The following is an 18,776-nucleotide window of genomic DNA, read 5'->3' as shown; positions in this document are numbered from 1 at the left end:
TGTAGGTGACTTTGTTTCTATAGTAGAACACAAACCAAGATTTTTAGCTCAAACTGTTTCAGTCTGTCATTCTTATAATGTTAGTGGATGAAAATCACGTCTAAAACATTTAATTAAAAAACAGAACAGAACAACACTGAACAGTATTTATATAGTTTATTACCTCTGATTCACACAATGTCCAAACTTTTTGAACTCTCCTGAGCACGTCCTCCTGTGCGTGTTCTCAGCAGCAGGTGTGTGAGGCGTCGTCTTCTTGCTTTATGGCGGTTTGCAGAGTGCATTACCACTACCTATCTCTCAAGTGGACCACTGACACTCCTGAGATTGTAGATAGTGTCAACGTCCACTTGTGAGACAGGTGGTGGTAATGCACTTATAAGTCAGCGATCTGCCATAAAGCAAGACGACGACGACGCCTCATGCACCTGCTGCTGAGAACACGCACAGAAGAGTTCTAACAGTTCAGACATTGTGTGAATCAGAGGTAAAAAACTATAGAAATACTGTTCAGTTGCCTGCACAGACCGATCGTTTCGTATCTTTACACATCAATGTATCATCACGAGCTGCAGGGTTAAATTTGATTTTGTTTGTGTATGTTTTTTTTTTTATTGTATGTTTTAGCCGTGATTTCCATCCACTTACATTATAAGAATGATAGACTGCAACGGTTTGAGCTAAAAAATCTACTTCTTGTTCTACTGAAGAAACAAAGTCACCTACATCTTGGATGCCCTGGGGGTAAAGCAGATAAACATCAAATTTTCATTTTTGGGTGAACTACCGCTTTAAGGTAATCTGTCAAAATGAGACATCTGTCATCCGCCTTCTTTCACAATTCCTTGTAAATAATTTTCCTTAAAAGTGGATCACTAGAAACTTGATATGATCCAGTGTCAGGTTTCCTCAGATAACTGTTTGGCAGTTTAAATTCCAGATAAGCTACTTGACACCTGTGCCACTTTTAAATGAAGGAACAAATTGACAGTTAAAGTTACCTTTTATTTTGCTGGTCACATGTTCTTTGGAAGTGATGATCTGGTCCATGTCTGTGCGGATGGTGGTTTCCAGTGGGGGGCGACCTGCTTCACAGCTCTGCACTACTGCTTCATACTGCGTCTGAGTCTGGCTCTGAACCAGTCCGTACACTGCATCTGATATCTGGCCAAAAATGAAAGAAGCCACTGTAATACATCCAGGTTGTTTTAGAAATGCTTTTGGGCTACAGCCACACCTTCATAGTAATGCTCTGACCCACATATTATACTGTTGTAAAAAAACAGATTCAAAAATCTGTGACGTACCAGCATCCAATTCCTCTGTCTGTCATGCATCTTGCCCTTTAGTTTGGGGGTAATGAGGTCTCTCATCTCAGGGAGGAGGGTGTCCATGACAAGATTGGCAAGGATCTGGGAAGACAATTATAAAGCTGAATGTGTGACGATAAAACACCACTTTAACATGTGCCTTTATTAAAATCAACATCAATTCTGAAAAATCTAAGTTCTAAAACACTGCATGTGTTTTTTGATCATATAAGCCCGGAGGGTATGCATTTAAGATATAACAGGAAACCTGGCTTACCTTGAGCACATTACAATTTTACTATTGTCATACTGGTTAGGACACAGATCATATATCATTAAACTAGTTAATGTGACATCCTTTCAAAGCCTACCGGATTGTAAAAATGAAGAAAAATGAACCTGTGTAGGCTTAACCTCTATTATTCAACTACAACCCGAATTCCGGAAAAGTTGGGACGTTTTTTAAATTTTAATAAAATGAAAACTAAAAGACATTCAAATCACATGAGCCAATATTTTATTCACAATAGAACATAGATAACATAGCAAATGTTTAAACTGAGAAAGTTTACAATTTTATGCACAAAATGAGCTCATTTCAATTTTGATATCTGCTACAGGTCTCAAAATAGTTGGGACGGGGCATGTTTACCATGGTGTAGCATCTCCTTTTCTTTTCAAAACAGTTTGAAGACGTCTGGGCATTGAGGCTATGAGTTGCTGGAGTTTTGCTGTTGGAATTTGGTCCCATTCTTGCCTTATATAGATTTCCAGCTGCTGAAGAGTTCGTAGTCGTCTTTGACGTATTTTTCGTTTAATGATGCGCCAAATGTTCTCTATAGGTGAAAGATCTGGACTGCAGGCAGGCCAGGTTAGCACCCGGACTCTTCTACGACGAAGCCATGCTGTTGTTATAGCTGCAGTATGTGGTTTTGCATTGTCCTGCTGAAATAAACAAGGCCTTCCCTGAAATAGACGTTGTTTGGAGGGAAGCATATGTTGCTCTAAAACCTTTATATACCTTTCAGCATTCACAGAGCCTTCCAAAACATGCAAGCTGCCCATACCGTATGCACTTATGCACCCCCATACCATCAGAGATGCTGGCTTTTGAACTGAACGCTGATAACATGCTGGAAGGTCTCCCTCCTCTTTAGCCCAGAGGACACGGCGTCCGTGATTTCCAACAAGAATGTCAAATTTGGACTCGTCTGACCATAAAACACTATTCCACTTTGAAATAGTCCATTTTAAATGAGCCTTGGCCCACAGGACACGACGGCGCTTCTGGACCATGTTCACATATGGCTTCCTTTTTGCATGATAGAGCTTTAGTTGGCATCTGCTGATGGCACGGCGGATTGTGTTTACCGACAGTGGTTTCTGAAAGTATTCCTGGGCCCATTTAGTAATGTCATTGACACAATCATGCCGATGAGTGATGCAGTGTCGTCTGAGAGCCCGAAGACCACGGGCATCCAATAAAGGTCTCCGGCCTTGTCCCTTACGCACAGAGATTTCTCCAGTTTCTCTGAATCTTTTGATGATGTTATGCACTGTAGATGATGAGATTTGCAAAGCCTTTGCAATTTGACGTTGAGGAACATTGTTTTTAATGTTTTCCACAATTTTTTTACGCAGTCTTTCACAGATTGGAGAGCCTCTGCCCATCTTTACTTCTGAGAGACTCTGCTTCTCTAAGACAAAGCTTTTATAGCTAATCATGTTACAGACCTGATATCAATTAACTTAATTAATCACTAGATGTTCTCCCAGCTGAATCTTTTCAAAACTGCTTGCTTTTTTAGCCATTTGTTGCCCCCGTGCCAACTTTTTTGAGACCTGTAGCAGGCATTAAATTTTAAATTAGCTAATTAAGTGGATAAAAGTGTAAAATTTCTCAGTTTAAACATTTGCTACGTTATCTATGTTCTATTGTGAATAAAATATTGGCTCATGTGATTTGAAATTCCTTTAGTTTTCATTTTATTAAAATTTAAAAAACGTCCCAACTTTTCCGGAATTCGGGTTGTAGAAATATTGTGAACATGGTTTTAGTGTCACAAGTTACAGGCGGACACACTCCCACGACTTTCACATGATGTCCCTCTTTGTATTGGTTTCACTATTCTAGAGAGAAAACAATGGCATTAAAGAACTTCGCTAAGAAGGAAAATAATACTACTGTAATACTGGCAGGAAGATCACAGGTTAAACGCTATGGAATTACATTTGCTTCAATAAAAATGAACGAAACTTTATAAAACTGAACGTAACTTTTTCAGAAACTATCAAAAATATGCCATTACAAAAGAAGAAAAACACAATGAAAATGAAAAAAATTAACACAGTTGCACAAATGTAACAGGCTCTTCAAATATATTTCATTTTTGTTAATGTTTTTCAAAGATTCGTTTTCGCTGATCGTGGATTCTGAATGCATTGCCACAGATTTCGCTTTTGCTTCGCAGTTTTTCGTTTGGAGTTTTGACACAAACTTCTCGTGGGGGCGGGGTTAACGGTGATCTACTCTAATTGGATAGTGAGCTTTTGATGGACAGGTGCTCTCTGACCGGGAAGTACAGACATCACTCAGTGATGCCCAGAGAGTGGCGCGCATATTGGAAAGCTCTCGTGGTGATTTGTATTACTAAATATGTAAATAATATTTGACCTCCGATCGTCTCAGTCTGTAAAGATGAGCTGTTGTCTTTCAGGGCAGCTTGAAGTAAGCCTGTGTTACTGTATGACAATAATTACCCGCAACAACTGTTGCACACTGTAACATGAAAAACTTGTATCGATGTTATTGGTCACTCCAGTAACACAAGCTTACTACTTCAAGCTGCCTTGAAGAACAAGCGGAGGAGGAAGAAGATGCTGCTCCATGTCTATCCTGTGAGCTCATCTTTACAGACTGAGACGATCGAAGGTCAAATATTATTTACATATTTAATAATACAAGGCACGACCTATTGCATACAAATCACCGCAGGAGCTTTTTTTTCTTTTTCTTTTTTTTTATTAATGCAGAGAACAAAAACACACAAAAGTATAAAAATATATCACACAATATCAACCACAAAAAAAAACAAAAAAACAAAAACAATAAAGAATAAAATAGAACTAAAGGAAAGAGGGCCAAAATCTAAACAAAATTACACATGATCAAAGGCGGAACAAATTCTAACAGTCCTTATAGCTTTCTTTTTAGTAGATACTGAAATTACATTCAAATAGTTTTCCATTTCTTTTAGAAAAACAGAGAAGACAGGTTTACAGTTGGAGAATTTGCATTTGTGAATGTGAAATTTGTTTAGGAATTTTTTTTTAATAAAACTGATATTTTCGTTTGTGGGGTCAGAGTCATAATACCCAAATATAATGTTTTTCATATGTACTGAGAAGCCTGGCAAACTCTTACACTTGACAAACACACCAATATCATCCCAAAGTTTCTGAGTGTAGTGACATGACCAAAATAAGGGTACAGCTTAAAATAAATGTCTAACTTTGTCTGTGAAAAATAATTTTTGGGGTAGCAGATTTAATCACCGCGAGAGCTTTCAATACGTGCGGTGCGCGCCACTGAGTGACGTCTGTACTTCCCAGTTAGAGAGCACCTGTCCATCAAAAGCTCACTATCCAATCAGAGTAGATCACTGTTAACCCCGCCCCCACGAGAAGTTTGTGTCAAAACTCCAAACGAAAAACTGCGAAGCAAAAGCGAAATCTGTGGCAATGCATTCAGAATCCACGATCAGCGAAAACGAATCTTTGAAAAACATTAACAAAAATGAAGCATATTTGAAGAACGTTACATATGTGCAACTGTGTAAATTTTTTTCATTTTCATTGTGTTTTTCTTCTTTTGTAATGGCATATGTTTGATAGTTTCTGAAAAAGTTACGTTCAGTTTTATAAAGTTACGTTCATTATTATAGAACTAAATGTAATTCCATAAAACACTGGCATGCTACAGTTATTACTTTGTACTTCCGAGATACTTCTTTATTAAATTATCTGGTAAAGCTGGTTAATTAGCCACAGTATAGCATACTGTAGTATAAAAGATTTAATTGTTACAGAGATCACAATGACAAAAAATTTCCCTGTAAATCATGGTCTAATTACACTGATTCCACTATATCATAGTTGTATGAATGGTAATCCAGCATAATATATGCATTTCATTTGCAATGACTGGATGGATGGATACCTATAAACCCCTACCATTAATACCATCCTCTCTTTCTCTAACACCACAAAATAACTTTTCTACAGGGACACCATGATTTGAAACCGGTCACTTCCTGTGAATCAATTTAACTCGGACCATCATCTGTATTCTATTATAACCAAAACAATCACTGTGTTATTTCCTTTCACCTTCCTATGCAGTGCCTTTAAAAAAAAGATCATAGATTTGTCATATGTAGGGTCACTAGAGATGCAAACAGGTATCACAGGAGATTTCTATAAACTGAATAGTTTTTTGAGCATTCCTTAACGTGCCCTAAAACTCTTGGTAAATAAATAAACACTCAAACGTGCTTAAGAACCTAACAAAAAGAATCTAACAAGAGCTTCCCAGGATGCATAAAAGTATGTGTTTTACCTGTGGAGGCGTCCCACACATCATGTCCCAGGTTCCATAGTGACCATGTGCCTGTCGATAGAGTCGCACTGCATCTGTGAATGCGGGGGTCTGAACTTTACATTCCTCAGGCAGTCCTGAGCATGAGAACAGGACTTTATCAATATCATCATCATCATATTCAACATATGCAAGCAAGTAACAAACATTTTCATTTTTAACAAATTATCAAGAATCAAACACCATAAGTTATTAATTTCTAATGACATCATAACATGGCACAGTTCCTCTTGATTTAGAGAAGTGAAAAGACCAAGTGACAAAAAATGAAATAGGGCACATCTTTATATACACACACTCACAGGCACATCAGACTTCAATTTGCTTTGGTCACCGTGGTAAACAGGAAGCACTGCCTCATCGGCTACCATGTTATTTCCCTAAACAATGCCATAGTTACCCCAGTATACCGATGAGTCTTAGAGCAATGATGTATTTGATGTGTGAATCGAACAATTTGAAGACAAGCCATCTCGAGTTCGGTGCTCTGACAATCTGCTTCATATCTATATGTCAGTTATGATGACACACTTATTGTAAAAGCCTCCTTTACATACAGTATATGTGCACGATTGCTTGAACCCTTACAAAGAGAGGAAGTTTGAGCAGGCAGGGTGTGGGGGGCAGGAGGAGAACAGGCAGGAAGTCCGGTACTCCACATCAGCACAGCTTGACGCTTTTGTGAGTGCATGCACACATGGGCAAGCATGATTATGAACACGTGCAAAGAGAGAACCAAAGAGTGTTACTTGAAAACAATAGTTATGGGTCGGTCACTCAGGCATAGTCAAAGTAAAATAATAAAATAAATGCACATAGGTACTGTAAGTATATTCACGAACACAAAAGAAGAACTGGAGAGGTGTTAACAAAAGCAAGACAACATATATTAGGCTTCACTTATTCTGGCACAGAAATAAAATAAAATAAAATATTTATGAACATATTTATGAACATCTGGGGATAACCTGAGAAGTGTTATGCAAAAACTATAGAACAAGCGTAACGGGTCGCTTATTCTGGCACGGTCACTGTAAAAACAACTGAACTTAAGTCAGTCCAAAAACACCAGATGATAAAAGTTCAATGAGAGAAAAATGAGGATCCTTGGTGAAGAAGAAAAAAAACAGCTTTACACACCATGCTCCAATAACCCTATGACACCAATGAGCTGATAAATACCTTGCACAACATGAGGTTGGATAACACTAGACTAAGTTTAAGCATTGAGGTTTCACATTTTAAACCCTTTCAGTCGTAAATGTAACTGTGCATAAATACTCATTGTACAGGAATTCTAATTATTCTGAATACTATTCTAAATACGTTTCTGCATATTTGTGTAGCTTTTGTCAGGTTGTCAATCTAAGGCCTTTAAAATGACATTCAATAGGCTTTCAAAGAGCAACTTTGTGTCTGGACAACGGAGAGGTTTTAAACCACCTGGACTTAATTCATTAACATGCCTCTAAACCGGTTTAGTTGCCTAATAAAACCTTCTCCCAAGGCTGACATGCACCATATACATTATAAATCTCTGTAGGACTTTGTGTAGGCCATCTCATCATAAATAACAGAATTAAGTAAGGTTTGTGACATGTGAAGGAATTTTGACCTTAAAGGGTTACTTCTGGCCAAAATCTATAATCCATAATAACATTTCCTCCAGTAAAAAAAAATTCCCTCCCCTGTTGTGCTGTCACATCCAAATCCACCAACATGTTCATTTAGAACTGATTTTGCTTGTAAGAAAAAAGTGCTTAATCTGTAATGATTTCAGATGAGCCAATTTTTCCACTAGAGAAAGCATTTTTTCACTTTTTATTTCACTCCATAAGACATAAACTGATGGACTTAATCATGAGGATTTGTTGTGATTTTATCTCTCATTCTGACGGCACCCATACACTGCACAATCCGAGAACTCAATGAAGACATGTAATGCTAAATTTCTCTAGAGCTATTCCAAAAAAACTAAAAGAAAAAACTCGTCTACATCATGGATGACCCGATGGGGAGTAAATTTCAGCAAACTTTCATTTTCGGGTGAACTATTCCTTTTAAAGCCTGTCTTGCCTGCCAAAAATCACACAGGGAAAATCAGACAAACAAAACTATGAACAGCATGGTTAAATTGCCATTGCATTCCAGACTTTACTGGGCCACCAGTACAAACAGATTGCTCATGACAGCATGAGCCCGCTGAACTCAGTAAGCCAGGATACTTACTGCAACATCTAGTATAGTACACTAGACATGCATTAAGCGGTTTAAATATTGTACATGTAAATGATGCACTTCCAAAAACATGCTGTGACTTGTCAGGATCCAGCCCTAATCTTCCTCTGTTCATGCACGCTTGGGTTTACTCCTCTGGGCATCCAGTCACAGAAATAGCACCATCCTTTTGAATCACTGCATGTTCCTAATGTCCTGGCACATTTTAGGCCACAGATGAGCTGTTATAGACAATATATTAAGTTTCACATCACATTTAGCTCTTTATGGAGAAGTGCAATTTGAACCAACACAATTCTGACACAATGCTCACCCACAACCATATCTAAGATATATGCCTGGCTCATGTTTTCAGTTTAGATGCCTTAATTCTCAGCAGATGTTGCGTCAAATAAATTCACAGTGCTCAAGAAATAAAAAAAACTTAATATAATGTCAAATAAAGAAAGAGATTAGTATACGTCTACTTAAATACATTTAAATATTATATTGATAGTCAGGTTAAACATTTTAATTCACAGTGGATTTTTCAGATTGAACCAGTAACTAATGAGTTTTGAACCATTTAAAGGACTGGCTCAGAGTCATTTGTCCATGAATCATTTCATGTTTCTGATTTACTAAAAAAAGAACTGGCTTAAATTAACCCTCTACTGCACGGTGTTGCCATATGGCAACATACCCTTTTTTTGGACATTTCTTGAAATTTGAAAATAAACATGAGCTCTGATTGGTCTTAAATTCATGGTAGAACCTGGTGGTAACCAATGATATGCTTTGATGACATCACATGACACTACACACCCTTGCACTGTCATTCTTTTCACACACTTTTGATGAGTGCTCGTGAATATGTGAAGATTTTCCTCAATTTGTCATACTTCTTCAGAATTTAAAAATTACATCAAGCATCTGGGGTAAGTTCTAATCTTTTTTCAATCATTGTCACATTGTTTTGATACTACTATTACCTTTTTATTCAATAAAATAGGTATGTTGCCATATGGCAACATTGTGCGGTAATGGAACAATATTTTGCCCATGCTAATGCAGAGTAGCTTTGTATGAATGACAATGTATGGATGCACTGATATAGTTGGATGGTTGTATTCTACTCATATATTTATATATATTTGTATATATTTATAAAAGTAAAAGTAAAGTATAAAAGTATAATATATAAATGCTTATTTTGTTCAGAGTTTGGAGGTCCGTATAGAAGAGAAGCAGCACAAAGGACCCACTGCCCCCCTTCCACCAAGCAGCATCCGACTTGACCGCTTTGATCACTGGCCAGAGATGGGTGCACCAAAAGGAAGGTGCAAGAGTCCTGGCTGCAAGGGAATCGTCAGAGTGGTTTGCTCTAAGTGCAAGGTGCACCTCTGCCTTAACGGAGAGAACAACTGCTTTAAGGTGTTTCACATAGAGTAGTTTCACTTGAACAGTTCTTATGAGTTTGCGTCAGATGTTTTGTAAATATTGTTGAAATAATCGTTTCACATTGAGTAGTTTCACTTGAACAGTTCTTATGAGTTTGCGTCAGATGTTTTGTAAATATTGTTGAAATAATCGTTTCACATTGAGTGGTTTCACTTGAACAGTTCTTATGAGTTTGCGTCAGATGTTTTGTAAATGTTGTTGAAATAATACTTTGAAAATGAGTTTCATATTTTGTACACAAAGTTCTTGAAAACATTTTAAATAATAAAAACTATTTCATTTCTAAAAGACAGGTCTGTAATCATCTATGAATTTCATGTAATTTCGGGAGAAAACACATCAGGCTGTTCCATTGTCGCACAATGTTGCCATATGGCAACGCACCCAAAAGTACCCCACGAAAAATAAAAAAAAATAAAAAAAATATATAAATATGTTAATTTGAGTCTATTTTATATATATAAAAAAAAACCGTAACATTTTTTTCCATGATTGCATAATAATGCGTGCAGTAGAGGGTTAACTAAATTTAATTTAGTTGTGAATCAAACATCTCGATAAAAAGACATGACTTCTTGTCATCAGCTTTTCACATTAAAATATTAACTGCAAGCTCACATACACAACTTGAATTAAATAAGATTATTTTTGGTGTGGTGAAGTAGATTTAACAGCAGCAATGCTCAAAGTGTTGCAGGAAACACTGCCATTCACAAGCTCACAAAATTATGACTCAGTACCAGGACAGTACTTAACATAATTACAGTACTTACATAATGAATGTGTGATTTTGAAAGGTAAAAGGGAAGGGCAATCACATTTGAGTTCAAATTATGAATAACAGCCCATTACGAATTACTTAAACCTACACTCCTTCTGCAGGGCTTGCCTTAAACTGCCATGGTGACCAGGTACATACATACTCACAGAAACAACATCTTTTTAACCAATGAATCAGACCAAAGTTACATAACATTACAAAGAGTGTTTATTTAATACAGATACTGAAATGAGCACGGTGTTTAGATACCTTTCTGAAATTAAGCACTACGGTTTACTGCATGCTTCACCTATCCACTCCTATTATTGTCTGTAATAAATAGAAAACGACAGGCTAACATATTTTAAATATGTTAAATATGTCAGGGAACATCTTAAACAGACTAATGAAAAGCAAAGAACTTAACCAGAACTGAACCATCCCTTATTTGGGAAAAAGGCTCTGCAGATGTGCTTGCATTCAGAACTTACACGCAGCAGGGATTTGGCTAACTCTAACACACACACACACACACACACTTTCAGATGGCCGCCTTAATACCCCAGGGGACATTACTGCCCTCACCGCAAGTGTGCATTCCCTCTTGGCAGCCTCCCATCCAAACTGAATTATGGGTTGACAGCCCCAGCTGTGACCACTCTGGAATCTGGACTACAGTGGAGAGAAAACAGCTCTAGCAGCCGTGGAAGCTATTGTAAGATGCCTATGAGACACAGAGAACCACCTCACACTCAATACCGTAAGTATAATTAGACTGAATTTCTATTAGTCTTCTCTCTCCCACACCTACTGAATAGGCTATACCATAGGTACCCCCAAAACAACGCTTCCTTTGAAAACCAACGAACACGGCAAAAACTGGTGTAAAAACCAGACCATCATTTTTATAGAAAAATGCTACAGTAAAAAAAAAAAAAAGCCAACTTTAAATACCATATTCAATGAAAAACTCAAAATGGTTTAGCAATCAGATTATACGTACTTTTACTGTAAAATAACTTTTTTTCTTGTTTTTGGAAGTAAAAATTTCCTTTTAATTTACAGTGAAAAGAGTGAACATTACCATTTTCAGTGAAAAACTCCAAATGGTTTAACAATAACACTATATCTACTTTTACTGTAAACTACTGCTTATTTTATTGTATGTGGAAGTAAAAACTATGAATTTACAGTGAAAACTGTTAAAATAACTTATAACCATATAACTTAACCATATTCAGTAAAGAAAAAATTCTAAATGGTTTAACAATCACATTGTATTTACTTTTACTGTACATTACTGTTTATTTTATTGTTTGTGGAAGTAAAAACTATGAATTTCCATATAACTTACAGTGAAAACAGCGAAATGACATTCCCAAAAGTTCCTGTGTGACATTTTATTTTGTATACATAAATTAATTTCTTCTTTTTTTGTTATTAGTAATGTACATTCATGTACATCATGGCATTTTAAGTTGTATTATTTTAGTGCCGTGTTGGACATTGTAAACTGGTCATGTTTTATGGACAGGCCATTTATGACAACTCTTCATCATATGGCTTTGTACTACTTGTAGGGGCGGCAGTGGCTCAGTGGTTCATGTAGGTTGTCTACAAACTGGAAGGTTGGTGGTTCAATCCCCGGCTCCACCTGACCAAGTGTCGAGGTGTCCTTGAGCAAGAGACCTAACCCCAGCTGCTCCCGACGAGCTGGATGGCGCCTTGAATGGCTGACACCGCAGTCGGTGTGTGAATGAGTGTGTGAATGGGTGAATGTGAGGCAACTTGTAAAGCGCTTTGGATGGCCATGTGGTCTGTTGAAAGCGCTATATAAATGCAGTCCATTTACCATTTGTATTATTATGGTGGTTATCAGTACAGTTTAAGGTAAAAAAAATGTTGATTTTAGTAGTTCAAGTAGCTTGGTATAGCAACACTATATTATTTAAATGTATGTAAATTTAAGTATGTTAAGTATGTTAAGTATGTTTATGTATGTTTATTTAAATTGTAAAATACACCGTACAGGCACTAATGCCAACCCACAATGGCGAAAACATCGGCACAGTATTTTCTTTTTTCTAAGTAATCACTACTGAATTTTTTCTAACAATAAATTGAACAATTTTCAACAGTGTATAGTAGCAGGTGACAAAACCATAAGTTGGGACAATCTTAACACTCTTCAATAGACAAGTATACTCTTGTATGAGTGGCCTGACAAACAGCATATCAAAATCTAACAATGACATCACTGTGAAAGAGCAAAACTCTCACAGTAACAATAAACTTTCTGATAGCCCTAGGCATGGTGTAACTATTTTTACATGAGCAGATACTTAACTAAGATTTGTAAACTTAAATTTCAGTATATCGTCAAGAAATACAATCAAGATTTTTGCGCAACATACATGTCCAGCCTGGGAATTGACTTTGACTAGAATTATGCAACAAATAAAGGCCTGCTCAAATAAATGTTATTTAATGGCCATATACAAAACACAGAAAAGTGGCATTTATAGTGAAATGCTATAATTTCTGCTAATTATATAAAGTTACAGAAGCTCTACAGAATAAACAGTCATAGAGCTCACACACACAGAGTGAATCTCCAGCTTTCCCCATGATCTCATCAGACTCTTTTTACAGCCTTGAGCGGCAAAATTCTTTCTATTATCAAACAGGCCAAATGAATACCATCAACAATGCCAAACGTTCTGCTCGAGTTTCCTTTTTGATAAAGTGATGTCTAAAAGAACTGATTTATGAAATAGCTCATCAGTTCATCTAGCAAGTCTTAAAGCGGTTTATCCTCACAGAACAACAGAATAACAATCACTGTAATGAAAGCAGATTACCTGAAGTAAGGAGTCATGCCTTAAATATGTGTCTGAGTGTTAAAGAGACAAGGGAACGTGGACACTAGCCAGGCTGTTTTTAAGAACAGGGTTAATACTCACCATTGTTGGTGTGTCTGACGCAGTCTTGAAAGACAGCGCTCCACTTTTGCTGCTCCTTCTCCGTGACCACGCAGAAATAGTAGTGACGAGCATAAGGATGCCAGAGAATGAGGGGAAACTGCGTTGCACATTTCAGGAATGGAGAACTGCCAACTTTAGCTTTTACACCTGCAAAACGCATGTTACATGATTCAATATTCTATTAAAAGCGCCCTTATGAGAAGATCTCCATAGTTATCATGACTACATCTGCACAACACACAAAGATCACAGCCCATAACTTTACATTCCATTTATCTAGACTTGCTTAACTCTACTCTATATTTATTTAAAAGATAGGCTGCAAGTTCAACATTTTTTTTTTATTATAGCAAGGCACTTAGAGTGGGAGTACAGAGGTAATAAATATTTGGTTTTAAATGCCATAACCACATGACTTAAACATTATACATGTTCACATTAGTCTTGTGCGATAGAGCCGTTTTCTGACCTTGAATGTAAAGTTATCTAATCTTTCAACTTCTCTGTCATGATAACACAACGCTAGTAAAACTTGTAAGCCTGTAACTTTTGCTTTGTTTTATAGAGTTTAGCTTTCCTTTGGGAAAACTCCTTAAGAACTGAGGTTTTCCCATCTTTCGTTTTCATTGACCTCTCACTCCTTCAGACTAACCTGGTAGGCTGGTGTTAAGGAGCTCGAGATATTCTTCCATGGAGGTCAGGACCCTGTACCCAGCACAGTTAATGGTGCCTTTAGGATGCAGCCCTCTGTCATGAGCCTAAATTAAAAGAAACCGATAAAGAAAGCCGTTTTATTTCAAATGAATAAATGAATAAATAATATATTTAAAAACATTATTAAATACATTTATTCATTTAAACTTCTAGAATCATCAAACGTGCCTTTAGGATGGATGTTGATCAGCCAATTCCAATTTTTTGCATTTTGATTTATTACACACATTACCTGTTTGTTTTCATAATAGTTGATGTTGTAGGAGTCAGGAATAAAGAGAAAACGATTCCTCCATTTTTTGTTCTCTTCTAGATACTGGAACAAAGCACCTGAGAAGATGGACTTATTCTTCAGAGGCACCTAAGAAACACAAGAATTGAAATGTGGAAAGAGACGGTGAGAAAGAGACAGTTGTCCGTCTACTTTCAGTAAGGACCCAGCACTAATTATACATTATGTAGAGGGATGTTAAGACTGGGAGAACTTAATTTGTGTTTACTTTGCCCACCCAGTGTGTGTGTCCACAGACATACACCAAAAGGGCTTTACCTTCCTGTGCAGGAGCTGATTCTGAGGTCCTCCTCCACTCTCGAGGTCAAAGCGCATCTTGTTAAAGAGAGCGACTGCATACTGTTGCTCATATAGCCGACCAAACTCTCCCATCAGTTCCCCTGTCCGTGCTAAGAAAGACAATCGTGAATATACATAGAAGTCAAACCACCAGCATGATTATTACAAACAAACAATATTATATTACAGTTAAGTTAGAAATTAAAAAGTTATACATGTCTATGGTAAAAAGTAGGGCTGTGTATTGCCAAGAATCTGGTGATTCAATACGCATCACAATACAATGGTTCTGATATGATATGTTGCAATACTGTAAGCAAGGCGATATATTGGGATATTTCTTATTTTAGGAATAGGATATATTTTTAGGAAAGCTGTCATTCAGAAAAAACCACCATATGCAAACCTTAGCAATGAATAAATAAAAAAATATTTAACCAAAACACAATGGGATCTCCATATGCAATAATCAGTTCCTCTAACACTCAACATTACTGAACCACTTTTTGTGCGGTATGTAAAGGAGGTAAATATAAAGTGCTTGAAGGATCTTTTAGTTAAATGTAGGGCTGTGCAAAAAATCGAATGCGATTTTCATGCGCATCTCATCAGTAAAGATGCTCCTGTAATTAGAAGTACATCTCCAGCACGTGCGTTCAGATCAGGGTTGCCAGGTTTCACAACAAATCCTGCCCAGTTGCTTCTCAAAACTAGTCCAAAACTAGCCCAATCGCGCTTCCAGAAGGTTCCCCGATAAAAAATTGCTTCCCGGGGTTAAAATATACGTTTTTTAGCAGGGTTGCCTTGGTAAAATTCGCATTTTAGGGGCTAAATATCACATTATTTGTATTGGGGCCGCTTTGCCCCGCGGACATGAAAAACAACCACAGACTTGGCAACACCGGTTGGCATTTACTACACCGAGCCGTAATTCACTGACAATCTACACAAAATCCATTTTAAAATCGCAGGCGATTCTTTGTCGATTTTGAAAAACGATTTTGTGTTAGCTGTCTGTAGACCACGGCTCTGTGTAGTAACTGCCACTCCACCTTTTATGTCCGCGGTTTGATCAACCCCAATACCAATAACGTGATATTTAGCCCCTAAAATGCGAATTTTACCAGGGCAACCCTTCCACAAAATATATATTTTAACCCCGGAAAGCAATTTTTAATCGGGGAACCTCCCAGAAACGCGATTGGGCTAGTTTTGGACTAGTTTTAAGAAGCAACTGGGCAGGATTTGTTGTGAAACCTGGCAACCCTGATCTGAACGCACGTGCTGGAGATGTACTTCTAATTACAGGAGCATCTTTACTGATGAGATGCGCATGAAAAATCTCATTCGATTTTTTGCACAGCCCTAGTTAAATGTATAATACATATAAAATGAATTTTATAAAAGGACCATATATATCTTTAGACCCCATTTTAAAAGGTTCACAGTTCAAGTTTACAATTGTAATATACAATGTCATAACATTTTGATCTGAACAAAATAATTACATCTACTTAATATCAATGAAAAATAAAGCGCTTACAGGATTCCTAAAGAAAACAAAACAATTGTAAAATAATAAATAAATACAGATACTGAACCTTTCCACTTGGATTTCACAGGTTTTTCAGTTTTTATTTATGTCCCAAATGGAATCGCCTAAACCGCAACGCGAGCACCGCACCAACTGCACAAAACGCCCCCAAAATGATAGAAAACTGCAGCTGCGCAGCGACCCTACTGCCCGCGCGAGCCTCTTCACATGGGACACGGCAAGCGGTTGAACGAGGCCGCGCCCGTGCCACATTCCCGGTCGGGATATAAACTCAAAACGAAACAATTGCCATGAATCTTGTATGATTTTTTTGTTTTATTAAATATCGATATTCTGTTTTTGAGAATCGATACAGTATCGACAAACAAAATATCATGACACTCAAGTGTATCGATATTTTCTTACACCCCAAGTAAAAAGAATGTTTTCATATTCCAAACAATAATCTTGACTGGTCCATAAGTTTGCAAAAATACACCTCACCAAAGAAAGTTTAATTTAAATAATAAAAACCTTTTTAAATACACCTAGAGTTAAAGGAAGAACTAGTACTGTATAAAATATGCACATACCAAATATATATCAGCATGACATAATCGCTTAACCAGCCTTGTTTTTTTTAACTTTGATATTGCCGTCCAAGTCATGTCATGCTTGCCTGGTAGGTTTCCATATTAAGTGTAGTACTATAGCCAAATAACTAAACTCATAAAACATCAGTGAATAATACAATTTAAGATTCTGTATAATAATAATTATAATAGACACAAAAAAAATTATGCAAACACAGCAATAAACAATAAATAAATAAAATATATTATGTGAAAGGCAGTTTCATTAAAATTTTACAAGTATTGTAGGCCACTGCAGGCCAACAAAAGATAGTTATGGTATGATGAATCAATGGGCATTAAACATTAACAACAGTTCACACCAAGCTCCATGTATCTGATCAGAAGAGGAGATTGCAATGTTTGAGCTTCACTACTTTGCCCTTCACAACGCTGCAGTTGGCACAAGAACAAAGACAGCTCCATTATTGACCGCTTTCTGGAGGGATGTTTTCCAAATGACTATGTAGGGCTTGTTGTAAAACTTTGGAGGCATTCAGTCTCTTGGAAAGACTCCGGGAAAGGTAAAAAAAAATAACAACATTCCTGTCCGTTTACTTACAATGTGCTTACACCATTAAATTAAAGGAGAGGGGAATGGAATATAAATCACTTTACAATGGTCAAAGAAAGACAAACGTAAAACTTATCTAATTGCATTTGAATGTCCATTGTGGTTAGACTTAAGAAAGGTCAGTTAAATCACCTGCACATAAAAATAACTCCTAATACAGTTAACTCCAGTTTAACTCCCCTACTGTTATTCGCATTGTATATTTCAAGGTTAAATATATTTGCTATGACTGATAAAAATTACATTTCATACAGGATGAGACTCAAACAAATCAGATCCATACAGTTAAATGCTCAAATTCAAACATCAAAGCAAATTATAAACAAGCCTGACGTGTAGCATTTACATAATTCAGTCTGCCAAGTCAAATGCACAAAGGAACACCCTAAAATGTGTACGGTCTACACTGCTGAAATTAAAGTCTGTGGAGCTCTGCTTATGATTTCTCCTCACCAACTCTCAATCTATCATATTTGCCCCATAAAGAATATGTAATGAAATGAACTGCTAAAGCCATTAGGATGTTGTGCAGCCATTACTTAGCAGAGGGGAATGTGAAAAAGGAGACAAGGAGACTCAGAATAAGGTCAACCTGACCATCTGCATTGTTTTAACAAGTACCATATTAGAGGCGATGGAAAATACGTGATGACCTTACTTGCCAACAAAGCTATGAAATATGAATTGAACCTACAGTACTACAGTGCTGTTACTGTTAAATAAAACTATCGCTTGTGTTTATTTAAATAAAGCTGAAATAAATAAAATACAAATTTAAATTTTGTATGTCGGCACTAATAGCCTTGTGGGCAGTGTGCCGACATATAGCACCATTGCGCTTGGGGTGTCCCCAGCTCAAGTCCTGGCTCATGGACCTTTCCCAATACCATACCCCCTCTCTCCCTCTCCACTTTGCCCTAATATACGGTCCTATCCTAATTAGGCATGGGCCGATTACCGGTTTCAAGGTATACCGCCATTTGAAAGATTCATGGTTTCAAAACCACTAATATTTTCCATTATACGGTTCCTGCGGTATGCGCTGCTTTCCATGTCTCCTCAATGATTAAAACAGTAGGAATCCCTCAGGCTGAGTGCAGTGTAGAGAGTAACACACTGACCCCTCCTTCTGGAAACGCTGTATCTGGTGTTCCAGAAGCGCCTCCTGCTGTCAGAGAGTGAATATGCATCTCATTCAGAGCTTCTGCTGTTTGTTTCGTTCAGGCATGTAGGATAATTTCACAAAGAAAAATTAAGTTTTTGCTTCAAATTGGGTTGTTATTCAATCAAATTATGTGTATGATTATTATTATATAACTAAATGATATGAAATTATATACATGATTTGTATATGAATTATAT

General features: G+C 37.0%; 1 protein-coding gene across 1 annotated transcript in view; it reads right to left on the bottom strand.

Annotated features, from left to right (window-relative positions):
* The window catches only part of niban2b (niban apoptosis regulator 2b), a 32,723-nt gene that overhangs the window by 7,617 nt on the left and 6,330 nt on the right, over positions 1-18,776 (bottom strand). Inside the window, exons 2-8 of the mRNA XM_059550812.1 lie at positions 14,654-14,784; positions 14,336-14,464; positions 14,042-14,147; positions 13,369-13,536; positions 5,929-6,044; positions 1,308-1,412; positions 1,002-1,164 (exon numbers count right to left, since the gene is read on the bottom strand). Coding sequence (XP_059406795.1) covers positions 1,002-1,164; positions 1,308-1,412; positions 5,929-6,044; positions 13,369-13,536; positions 14,042-14,147; positions 14,336-14,464; positions 14,654-14,784 — 918 coding nt within the window. The remainder of the gene's footprint in view (positions 1-1,001; positions 1,165-1,307; positions 1,413-5,928; positions 6,045-13,368; positions 13,537-14,041; positions 14,148-14,335; positions 14,465-14,653; positions 14,785-18,776) is intronic.

The sequence above is a fragment of the Carassius carassius genome, chromosome 5, assembly GCF_963082965.1.
Source record: "Carassius carassius chromosome 5, fCarCar2.1, whole genome shotgun sequence".
NCBI classification, from domain to species: Eukaryota; Metazoa; Chordata; class Actinopteri; order Cypriniformes; family Cyprinidae; genus Carassius; species Carassius carassius.
This window is presented reverse-complemented; position numbering and strand designations above follow the sequence as displayed.